Consider the following 12,500-nt stretch of genomic DNA (forward strand, 5'->3'; position numbering starts at 1 on the left):
CATCCTGTGTCTGTGTGTTCTCTCTCTCTCTCTTTCTCTCTCTCTCTTGTTTTTCTCATGCTCTCTCTCCCTCGCTCTCTCTACACCCCTCCAGTGGACGAGGACACGGAGGGAAGCACCCGATCGGGCCGCGACTCCATGTCCACCAGCGCCGACCTCACCATGGACGGCGACCCCGCCCGAGACGGCGAACCCAGGCAGAGAGAGAGGGAGAAGGGCGGGGGTAAGGAGAAGAAGAAGCCCGAGAGGGATAAAGACAAGGAGAGAGACAAGGACAAGAACAAAGCCAAGAAGGGCGTGCTCAAGGGCCTGGGCGAGATGTTCAGGTAAGAAACACACACACGCACACGCACACGCACACACACACACACACACACACACACACACACACACGCACACACGCGCACGCACACACACGCACACACACACACACACACACACACACACTCATAGCCTCAAGCACCAATCGCTATCTGCTTTATTTAATTCCACTGGCTGCCTTCACCATGGTGGAATTTGAATGTGTTCTCAGGATGTTGCCGGTGCTAATCAGGGACCCTTCTCCTTGAACCCTGTGAGGTGGATGGAGGGGGGGGGGGGGGGGGGGGGGCTATCGACCTCCAGGGCCTCTGGCACTTCTGAGGCAGATTATTTTTAATAAGGGCCACATGTTTTATTCATAAAGCCCACGCGCGCCGTCCTCCCCATCCAAACACATTTGGCGTTTGTTAAAGCAGGCGGACAACGCTCCCGGCTCCATTATGAAATGGACTGCAGGTTGGACTTGTTTTGCCGTGGGGTCGGTAGTCTTAGTGGCTTTCTTATCGTGTGGCTAGCTACATGATTCTAGGGGCAGGCAGCCTTTACAGGCCATGAGAGGTGGCCTGATTCTGCTCTTAATGGCTCTCAAATCATCAGTCATTTGTCTGAAAAACCAGCCCAAAGATTTACACTCATTTTCAGTCCAAGTCCAAGTCTGAGTCACCAAAGAAGAATCCGAGACGAGTCAAGTCCCTATATTACCTGAGCCCGGGTCTAAGTCCCAAGTTACTGAACATGAGTGTGAATCCACATGTAGGTGGAACACACGTGCCTGCCCTTGTAAGAGATTTAATAATGTCACTGTATTAACACATTGACTGCCAGCCCTTTTTTCAATGCTGTAGGTAGCTTCTGCCAGGCCGTTTTTTGAGGATTCTGGCTCATTTTAAAAGAGCTGAGGATTCTTTTCTGCTTGGAGTTTGTGAACACAAAGTTCACAAAAGTACTAATAGAATGTGTGCTTTCTCTGTCTAAAAGAGTTAGTTTGTAGAGTTAGTAGTTATGTAGATATTAGCCGTTGAGTACAGCATGGTTTCAGCTGTCTGAGAGTGGAAGCTGAGATAATCGCAGTTTTGTGAAATTCAATCAAACAGGCAGAACAGTCACTTTAACCATTTATTTTTTGCATCAGTGAGAGATCAGACATCCAAACAATATAGTTCCGAACGCCCTCTCCTTCAACTCCTCCCTCCGTGGGCGTGTCTAGTGGCTTTCAGCCTGCGTTTGTCACAAGCTCGCTGCAGCCTCGCTCCCTGGCAGCGAGTTTGAGCAGCCTCCCTCCCTGGCAGCGAGTGTATGAGAATGAGGCTCGTTCGTTTCTGGGTTTTCGGAATGCGTGCGATTCTGGCCTTTCTGCGGGCGTTTCAAAGTGTGTTTTACCCATAATATATTATGCAAATTTGCAATCCCCCGTGTGCTGCTGCTGGCGCGGCCCGAGAGCGGCGAGTCTGGTGACTGATGACTGTAAAATCGGCAAGCCATTTCCTTGTGAATGGAGGAAGCACCCGCCTGAGGCGGCTGCTTTTGGTTGACTTTCTCTCTGTCGGGAGGGCACCGTCGCCACCTAGCTGGTCGGTAAAATAGATTATACACATTCAATACTTCCAATATCTCCATAGGAGACGCGGGGGGCATTGATCCACGTAGCACCGTCAAAAAAATATATATATATTTTTTGACGACTCAACTCGTCGTTGGCAGTGAACAGCTGGATTGTGTTTGACGACTCAACTCGTTGTTGGCAGTCAACGTGTTAACATCGCTACCAAAAAAAAAAATCTTTATCAATTTTATTTGATTTACTTTACTGATCATTTGATAATTTACTTGATCAAAGTCTGAGTCCTCGTCCGAATGAAGTCCGAGTCATCAGTGCTTAAGTACAAGTCGAGTCACGACTGGCACGACACTGGCTCCAACCTCATCCAGTATTATGTTGAAATAGAGAGGGACATTCTCTCTACTGTAGAGACACCAACACTTGGCACATTTTGACTGTGGTTGTTAGGTTCATCTACTTTACTGCCAGGCAACCAAATAGCTTCAGGAGCATCTGGAGCTGCCACTGTGGACTAAAGCCTGGATTATGCTTGACGCTTTGGCCGGCCGCACGGAAATGAGAGACACGGAATCCGACGAGGAAACGTGTGGAGCTTGTATACTCTGTGTGGGTTTCTGCAGGCGGAATTGAGCGCGAGTCTTGAAAACTCCACCTTGTCCGCCCGTCCGCGTCCGCGTAGTTACAAATTTCGGCGTGCGCATGGCCGCTCGAAAACCGTCCGCACGGAGCCTTGCGGAGGGGCATGTCTGCTGATTTGACGTCACTTTTCCGTGCGGACACTCGCGTTCCTCGCTGATGCGGAAAGCATAATGAGACCTTAATGCAGAGGTTTTCAAACGTTTGTGGCCAAGGCACACCAAAGGGCAAGCCAAAATCTCAAGGCACACCTGTATTCATATCCCTGCAAAATAGTCTAAATGTTTTTCAAAGGTATTTATTTAACAAAATAATTCAAGAATTCAATTGAAACTTTGTAAAATTATATCAAATCAACATGCCATTAAATCAATCCAATTAAATGTGTAAGCAGAATATGAGAGAAATTTACGTTCTTATTATATTGTCAGTTTCTGACCTATTTTCCTCCCTATCTTTCCATCCACTTGTTACTCTGCCAAAAAATCGATTCTCCGATTTTGAATCGATTTTTATTTTAATCCTTTGATATCGATTCATATGTCCAGAGATCGTACACCCCCCCCCCCCCCCCCCCCCCCCCCCGCCCGTGAACGCACCACCAGCCTCTGCCTCTCGTTCTTCGTGCATGCACAAAGCGATCTCTCTCGGTGAAGTCAAAACATGCAACATGGCGGATGCTAAACTAAAGGCGGATGTGTCTGGAACAATTTCAGATTCAAAGACAAAAATTAGCTTGACAAAAGCAAAGCGATTTGCAAGATCAGCTCGACCGGGTCGGTGTTGCAGGAATACAACAAATATCCGAAACCACCTGTGACCTGATGAGACATCACCCAGTGAGCCAGATCTCCTGCTATCTGAAGGCAAGTCGTCTGGACTGAAACAAAATAGACTAAACGATTCATTAGAATTACCAGCCAACTCTCCACGTGCCCTAAAAATAACCGAGGCTATAGCAACTTTCGTATGCAAGGATATACGCCCGTATTCCGTTGTGAAAAATGAAGGCTTCAAAAGGCTCCTGAAGGTACTGGAACCACACTACGTTATGGTGCGATGCAAACATCTGACTGTAGACCGCTGTAGACATAATCCCCAACATGTATAAATCTGTGAAACAAAGCATCAAAATGAAACTGCAGTCAGCAGAGAGAGTCGGCGGCATCACCTGTGACACCTGGACATCCATGGCAATGGAATGGTACATGACTGTTACCTCTCACTATATAAACAACGATGAGTGGAGCCTCATCTCTTGTTTTGATATGGAGTAGTGACTGACTGCATTACTAAAGAAAGCACTGGTGGTGTCAGTCACTCTGCTTGTCACACTGATGCTGACTGGAGAGTCTGCACAACTTGCAGCACATAGCACAGTGTTGTGTTGTTCAGGGCTGTAGTTTGATTATGGGCCAAATGGTCATGACAAAAATAAATTAAAAAGTATATTTGTATTTTGTAACTGCTTTGGGGTGAATTCTTAATGTAATATTTTTTAATTATGCACTAGGTTGGAGTTCCTAGTACAATTTACAGCTTTTGTTCTGAGAATCATTTTCATATCCAAGCAAAATTTGTATTTTAACTTAAAGAGTAACTAAACACTGAAGCTATTTCTGCCCACAGCATATTTTTTGAAAGATGCAATACTGTCAACATTCTGGAGGGGGGTTGGTCCTTGCCATTTTCAACAGTTCCAGCCATTAAGTACTGATATTTCATATTCATTTGCTGTCAAATGTCAATATTAATACCAGTATTGATGTGTTACATAACTGGACAGTCATGTAATTCAGATTACAGCTCAAAATACATGTTTTAGTATCACTGAATGAATCGAATCGGAATCGAATCGAATTGGGATTAATCGATTCGGAACCTTGTGAATCGGAATCGAATCGATTCTTGAAATTTGACCCGATCCCCAGCCCGTGCCATCTGTGCTTTCTAGACAACTGACAATAGGCTGCTAGTTGACACTCTCTTCTTTGAATGCATTTTTTTTCTTATATCATCATTCCTCATTTTCATGACGGTTTTGGGGAGAGAGAGTCCATGTGACGGAAAAACATTGGTGAAACAAAAGTGAAAGTAAAACGATTGCTTTACTTTTCATCTTTCTTTCCTTTGATGTTTGTGTGCGCGTCCACTCCACTCGGGAGTCTGGCTTTCAAGCGCCGAGCGCATGCAGGCTCAACTGCGCCAGAGAAGGAAGAGTCCATTCCTCTGTAGAGCGCATGGGAGGGGGAGGCATTTGCACATACTTTTGAGGTTTAATCATTTGGAATAGTGACATAATTTTATATTGTTCATAATAAACCTACAGCTGTCTAAGTCCCCTGTTAGTTGATGCCCCCAGGCAGCTCAATTTAACCCCTGGTTGTCACAAAATCCCTGGCACACCTGGACTTGCCTCACGGCACGCCATTTGGGAACCACTGGACTAATGGGCAAAAGTATAAATTCCCTGCCCCTGAGTGCAGCTACAGTGTATACATTATGACCACGCACTGTGTACATAGATCATACCAAGAGAAACCTCCAAAAGAGAAACACCCTGTGGGTCAAATGAAGGGCTGATGGGGGAATGCATTCCCCAACACATTTGCCTCCTCTGCCAGGAGGAAAATTAACGGGGGAGTCACATTAATTATTTGGATTCCGCTCATTTGAATATGGCATAAATTAAGGGTGGAGGCGGCGTGGGCCGTTATCGTGCCCGTAAATTGTTTTCATGTGGATCAGCTTAATGGGATTAGTTAGCGTATCGCGGCACGTGGCTTGCTAATGAACAATAAAGACAACAAGTGTGTTTCGAGGTCACGATTGAGGAGCGCAGAGAGCTTGCTTATCATGCCATTATTTTCACTTTTGCTGTTTTTGTTTTGTTTTGTCTTGTTTTACTGTCGTTACATCCTGCGGCGGGAACGCAATCTATAATTACTCGCACGGGGATGAGATTCAGCGTGAACACATACACTACACAGAGGATGAGATTCAGCGTGAACACATACACTACACAGAGGATGAGATTCAGTGTGAACACATACACTACACAGAGGATGAGATTCAGCGTGAACACATACACTACACAGAGGATGAGATTCAGCGTGAACACATACACTACACAGAGGATGACATTCAGCGTGAACACATACACTACACAGAGGCGAACGTGCTCTCCATTAGTAAAGTGGAAATGTGAGTAGCAGGTTTTGACTATAACTGTATCAGAATATGGACGTAGCTATCGTCACATCGCCCATTGGTTTGTTGAGTCTCGTTTTGAGACTGTACAATTCTCATGAACCTCATTACCTGTCCTATAGAGACCATATCCATTTTTGTGTTTTTTTGTTTTTACCAGGCTGTAAACATGTTTATGTCTGATGTGAACTCTCTGATGTGATTTACGCTCTTTTGGAGCCAGCCTCAAGTGGCCATTCGAGGAACTGCTGTTTTTGGTACTTCTGCGTTGGCTTCATTTTTCAGAACCGAAGGTTGGGGCTTGATTTCTCACTTCAACATGCAATCAGTGGCCGTGGGCAGAGGTGTGTATGCTATGCGCTCGGGGGCCTGTGGGGGGCACCAGCAGCAGAGGTGTGTGTGCTATGCGCTCGGGGGCCTGTGGGGGGCACCAGCTTCAGCGTGCCCTCCTTGGCCTCATCATTGCTCTTCATTATTTCTGAGTGCCACCTCGCTGACACAGGGCCCGCTGCCTTCTGAATGTAAAGAGTGCCCATTCTTACACACAGCATGCTCCACTCTCTCTTTCTCACTCTCAAACTTTCTCTCTCCTGCACCTACTCCCTTAACCCCCCCTTTTTTTCTTTTTGCTTCACCCATTTTCTCCCAAATAGAGAGCGCAGAAACGAGTCCGGAAATCATCGATGCTAACAGTCCTGGTTCTTCACTGTTTTCGCCTATGGGAGTTTTGAATGGGTTTTTGGCGCGATGCTTCCAATAATCTCTCTGGGCAACGCTGGCTTAATCAAGATTCAAGATTCAAGATTTTTATTGTCACTCCATGGTACAAGTATCACGTGTGAAATTCTTGTGCTGTGGACTCCGTTTACAACATAGTACAAATATAACAGGGCATATGAGTGCAAAAACAACAAGAGACACAACAAGCAATAAGGCAGTATAGTGATAAGACAAGTCAGAGACAGTGGCATATTCACTGCACATAGGTGCACATGTCATGAGCATACTTTAGACGTGCTTAAACATTTTAAATTTGGCGTATTTGACATACAGGTGCAAATAGCATATTCCTTATTAAATATACAATTAAACTCGATGTTCTAAATTCGGCGTATTTGACATACAGGTGCAGATAGCATATTCCTTATTAAACATACAGTTAAACATTAGACATACGTAATGGTAGCAGCTACAGTGCGGTACAGTACGGCTACTACACTATTTGTGTATGTTAAGGAGTCTCGTGGCCTGCGGGAAGAAACTATTCCTCAAGCTATTTGTGCGTGCTTTCGGAACCCTGTATCTTCTCCCTGAAGGTAACAGGGAGAACAGGCTGTTGTGGGGATGGTTTGTGTCTTTGATGATCTTCAGGGACCTCCTGAGGCACCGCTGTTTATACAGTTCATGCAGATCTGGCAACTCACATCCTGTTACGTGCTGGGCCGCGCGTCTCACTCTCCGTAGCGCCCTGCGGTCCATGGTGGTACAGTTCCCGTACCAGGTGGTGAAGCAGCCAGTCAGCAGGCTTTCAATGGTGCCTCTGTAGAAGTCCATAAGGATTTCTGGCCTTAGCCCAAATTTCTTCAGGCGCCTGCGTCCGTATATTCGCTGTTGGGCCTTTTTGGCCGGCCCAGGTCAGGTCCTGGTGGATGTTGACTCCCAGGTACTTGAAGCTGTCCACCCTTTCCACCACTGTGCCGTTGATGGTGATTGGGGGGTGTGCGCCCCCCCCTCTCCTGTAGTCCACAATTATCTCCTTGGTCTTGGAGACGTTCAGAGAGAGGTGGTTGTCCTGGCACCATTGTTCCAGGGCCCCCACCTCCTCTCTGTAGGCCGTCTCGTCGCCCCCCGAGATGAGCCCCACGACTGCTGTGTCGTCTGCAAACTTCACGATGGTGTTAGAGATTTGAGTCGCCACGCAGTCGTGGGTGTAGAGGTCGTACCAGAAGGGGCTGGAGACGCACCCCTGGGGCGCTCCTATGCTGATGGGCAGTGGGGAGGAGGTGAGGTTGCCCACCCTCACCACGCGATCAAACCAATCAAACGCGAACCAGTGTTTAGTAATATCATCTTCACACACAAGGACCACTTGTATGAGTTTTGAAGCTTTTACATGCCGTTAAAAGGGCGGCTAGCTAGCAAACGGCTAAATGAGACTACACTTTTGAGTCGATGGGGATATATACGTCAATAACGTCACCACTTCAAAGGACGAACACGGAAATTCTCTTTCCCTCACCTGGTTCAGCCCCGTTCAGCCCGGGGTAATCAGTGCACACATCAACAACAGTCCAGGTTGAGTGCTGACGTGATGTGGAAGCCTATGCGACAGTGTGTAGTTCTGGATTAGCTTAGCTCGAGCTTTTTACTTCTAGGGCTCGCATTTACGCTACAAAACTCATGAAAGTGGTCCTCATGTGTGAAGATTATCCGATGGAACTCTGGTTCGCGTTTCATTAATCTTGCGTTGCCCAGAGACCGTATTTGAAGCATCGCGGCAAAAATATGTCATCCCTGCGGCTCTCTATTGTACTTGGCCAATTCCCCCTGTTTTCCAGGGCGTTGCTCCACCCCCTCTACCGATCTGGGGAGAGCCGTAGACTAGCACATGCTTCCTCCGACACGTGCAGTCGCCAGTCGCTTCTTTCCACCTGACAGCGAAGATTTTCACTGGCAGGACGTAGTGCGTGGAGGATCACGCTATTCCCCCCAGTTCCCCTCCCCTAGAACAAAGTGCTTTTACCTCTACACTACCCAGATGCCCTAAACTCCCCTTTTCTTTTATTCACATGGTAACGCTGCAACAGTTCTCGCATGTTTCATCCTCACAATTGAAAGTATGATAGCGAGTTAGGTCCTCTCCTGCTCTCTGTGCCACTGCCACCTCGCCTCCACTTATGCCTACCCCACACTACAGGATTTTCAAATCCTTGAAGATTATAAAAATCTTGAGAGCCCACACACTACAGGACAGAGAGAGCCGATTTTTTAACATTTCAATCTTGGGACACACACACAATCGCGTCTGTTCAAACGCAACCCCACACACTAGAAGATTATGCCGAAGATTCACCTTGGAAGCAGGGCTCGACGTTAACTTTTAAAATGCCTATTCAGTGTGCGCACCGGGTGTAGTAGTGTCATTTCGTTTTCTAAACAAATTTTATTTTTTGTTTTTATAATGCATTTGCACTGAAAGGATTTGTTTAACTAATATTTGCGCGGACAGCCGCGTCCATTCGGGGTGTAGGCCTACTGTGCACGGCCAGGCGAAAACCGTCTGCACAGGTGTCTTGTGGAGGGGCGCGTCTGCTGATTTGACTCACTTTTCCGTGCGGACACTCGCCGATGCGGGAAGCTGAGACCTAAGCGCTTGTTGTAGGCTACATGCTTTGCAGTATAGCATTTAGTTTTCCGTCCCGTTCAAAGACGCACGGGTATTTCACCTCGATGACAATTTCCTCGTTCTTTGTTTCTGTGCGGGGCTGCGTGCGGACGCGGACCAGATTATTTTGTGAAAAACTGTAATGGAAACGCAGCTACTACTGGCTCTCTGCTCAAGATGCAATCGCCTGTCGGGTTGTAAATATCTAACATGTTAGATATGCCCGATTCACAATCGGGAAGAGGCAGTCTTCCCGATTGTGAATCTTTGAACCCCACACACTACAGGATCATTTGGGAAGATTATCTGCCCGACGCGCTTCAAATCGGGAGCACCCCCGAGAAAATCGGGAGGGGGGAATCTTGGCCATAATCTTGCAAATTATCCTGTAGTGTGGGGTAGGCATTAGTGTCCGCTTCTTTTCTCTCCTGGGGTCATCCCCAAAACAAGGTTAGAAAGTTGGAGATTGCGCAGAACTGAGGGGAGTTACTTAGATGTGTCCCAAGAGGCAAACTTTTTGTTTGTTTGTAAAGAACAAAATGGAAGCATAATGAAATGCCTAGCGGTAGAAAGGGAGGAGCGGGAAGGATCGTGAAATTTCTCTAGTGTGTCTAACTTTTCAATGATTTAGTTTTGACAGTAATTCAGAATGTAGGAGGGTTTTGGTTGTCAGAAACTCAACAGTTTCCCAAGCTTATGGATCGCATGCTGAATTTCCACCAGCCAATTTCCATTGGCGCGTGTCTCCCCGTCACATCAAAACATCAAAAAGACAGCCTGATTAGGTTAATCCTTTGTAATGCTCGTCTCCCTGCTTTTCGCATTTGCATAAAATGGAAAGGCACGCACTCGCACTTTTCTCACACACGAGTGTCTTCCGCTCGCGCTTCCTCCCGCTAAGGAGAGCTCAAGGAGTTTGCAGCGCGCTGCAATTTCAGCTCATCTGCATGCAGGCCTTTGTACGGCCTGATGAAGGTGCACCGCGTGCACTCTTAATGGACAGCCTGATTGGGGAGTGCATTAACGTGGGAGCCAGGGGAGAGAGAGGATGGCCTAATATAGGGAGAGAGAGAGGATAGGGAGGGTGGGAGAGAGAGGATGGCCTAATATAGGGAGAGAGAGAGGATAGGGAGGGTGGGAGAGAGAGGATGGCCTAATATAGGGAGAGAGAGAGGATAGGGAGGGTGGGAGAGAGAGGATGGCCTAATATAGGGAGAGAGAGAGGATAGGGAGGGAGGGAGGGAGGGAGGGAGGGAGAGAGAGGATAGGGAGGGTGGGAGAGAGAGGATGGCCTAATATAGGGAGAGAGAGAGGATAGGGAGGGAGGGAGAGAGGGAGGGAGAGGATAGGGAGGGAGGGAGGGAGAGAGAGGATAGGGAGGGAGGGAGGGAGAGGATAGGGAGGGTGGGAGAGAGAGGATGGCCTAATATAGGGAGAGAGAGAGGATAGGGAGGGAGGGAGAGAGGGGATGGCCTAATATAGGGAGAGAGAGGATAGGGAGGGAGGGAGGGAGGGAGGGAGAGGATAGGGAGGGAGGGAGGGAGGGAGAGCCGGTGAGCTAAATAGACTGTGAGTGGCAGAATGAGTGAAAGTGTGTGAGTGCATGATGGAGAGGAAATTGACTGCCTAAAGCCCACAGCAAAGAAACTACAGTGGAGAGCTGCTCCGCTGCCTCCCGAGGACAATGATACGGTACCGCCTATAGGCTGGCACAACCCAGTAGCATCCAGTAATGAAGAGGTTCTTCTTATGAATGGATGGCGATGGCGATGTGCATGCGTGCGTAGGATAAAGACCAGCCGCGGGCAGAGCTCCACCACGTCGCTGTTGTTTCTGGGACGTCTGTGTGTGTGTCTACTCTATAGCCTATCCAATGGGAGAGGGGAGGGGAGGGGGGTCCATTATCCCCCAAACCATTGTGCGTGATTATTCATGTCCTTTCTAGTGGATAACATGTGATCATTACTTTCTGATCCTATCAGGTTTGTTTAGATGTTGCCAGCTTTGCCCAAGGCCCCCGTTAGCATGCTAGCAGACAATGACGTCTCGGCCCGACCCTGCTTCAACATAGCTAACGAGGTGTTGTTTATCTGTTCTGTGGCTGACTGACCTCCTCCGTGAATGCCCCGTCTCCATCTCTCTCTGTGTGTGTGTGTGTGTGTGTGTGTGTGTGTGTGTGTGTGTGTGTGTGTGTATGTGTGCGTGCGTGCGTGTGCGTGCGCGTGTTTGTGTGTTCCTTTTTGATGGGAGCCATGGAAATTAGAGCTGCAATGATGAGTTGATTAATATTTTTTTTATATATAATCGATTAATCGTTTTAGAGTAATTTTCAAGGGAGGAAAAAACTAAAATGATCTCATTCCAGCTTCTCAAATGTAAATATTTTCTGGTTTCTTTAGTCTTGTATGACAGTAAACTGATTATCTGTTGGTCAGGACAAAAGAAGATATTGATGAGGATGTCATGTTGGCCTTAGGGGGGGAAAGTAATTGACATTTTTCACCATTTCACAACTTATTGATTAGTCGAGAACATAATCGACAGATGAATTGATAATGAAAATAATTGTTAGTTGCAGCCCTAATGTAAATGCATCCCGGGCTATAGGAAGAAGGAGCATGACTTGAGTGAGATGGAGCGGGTGGCAACTCGGGGGGGGGGGGGGGGGTGTGTGTGCACTGGAGTGAATTAGGACACCAAGGGAGAGTGGGAGAGGACGAGGATGACGAAGAGGAGGATGATGAAGAGGAAAAGCGAGAGAGGGGCGAAGTCACGGCATGGTGGTACTGTCTGCCTGTAGGGAGGATGGAGGGACTGTGTTAATGGACTCTGGCACTACCCCCACTCCTCATCCACACATGACATGCGTGTGTGTGTGTGTGTGTGTGCGCCCTCTCCCACCCCCCACTCCTCATCCACACATGACATGCGTGTGTGTGTGTGTGTGCGCCCTCTCCCAGCCAATCTGATAAGTGGCACGCCTCACGCGGAGCCGTCAGCCGACGCTGGAGCTGGAGTGTGACAGCCAGGGCTCCCCCACCCCCCTCCTATCTCCCTAGGGACCTCCTCTGCCTGCTCCTCCCCACAGATGCAGCCTCACGCTCGGGGAGAGGCAGGAGAGAGGGGCGTGGAGTGGAGCATCCTTCAATCTGTGTTATTCTTAGGCAGTGTGGAAGCACGCTGCGAGGGCTTGGAGTGTGTTGTGAGGGGTGTGTGTGTGTGTGTGTGGGGGGGGGGGGGGGCGGGAGGATACCGTGCCATGAAAGCATGATAGCAGTGCCTCGTGTGTGTGTGTGTGTGTAGCATGAGAGTAGCAGCTAGTTAGCGTGAGCCCGTGCTGCTGCATGCATTCATAACATATGATTCCTTCTGCTCGTGTGGGTGTGA

General features: G+C 48.0%; 1 protein-coding gene across 4 annotated transcripts in view; it reads left to right on the plus strand.

Moving 5' to 3' along the window:
* The window catches only part of LOC310772487 (partitioning defective 3 homolog), a 660,426-nt gene that overhangs the window by 467,481 nt on the left and 180,445 nt on the right, over positions 1-12,500 (plus strand). For all 4 annotated transcript variants that reach the window (XM_083632305.1, XM_083632307.1, XM_083632306.1 and 1 more), the window contains exon 19: positions 95-326. In XM_083632305.1, coding sequence (XP_083488431.1) covers positions 95-326 — 232 coding nt within the window. The remainder of the gene's footprint in view (positions 1-94; positions 327-12,500) is intronic.

This window comes from Poromitra crassiceps (genome assembly GCF_964638095.1).
Source record: "Poromitra crassiceps genome assembly, chromosome: 2".
NCBI lineage: Eukaryota > Metazoa > Chordata > Actinopteri > Beryciformes > Melamphaidae > Poromitra > Poromitra crassiceps.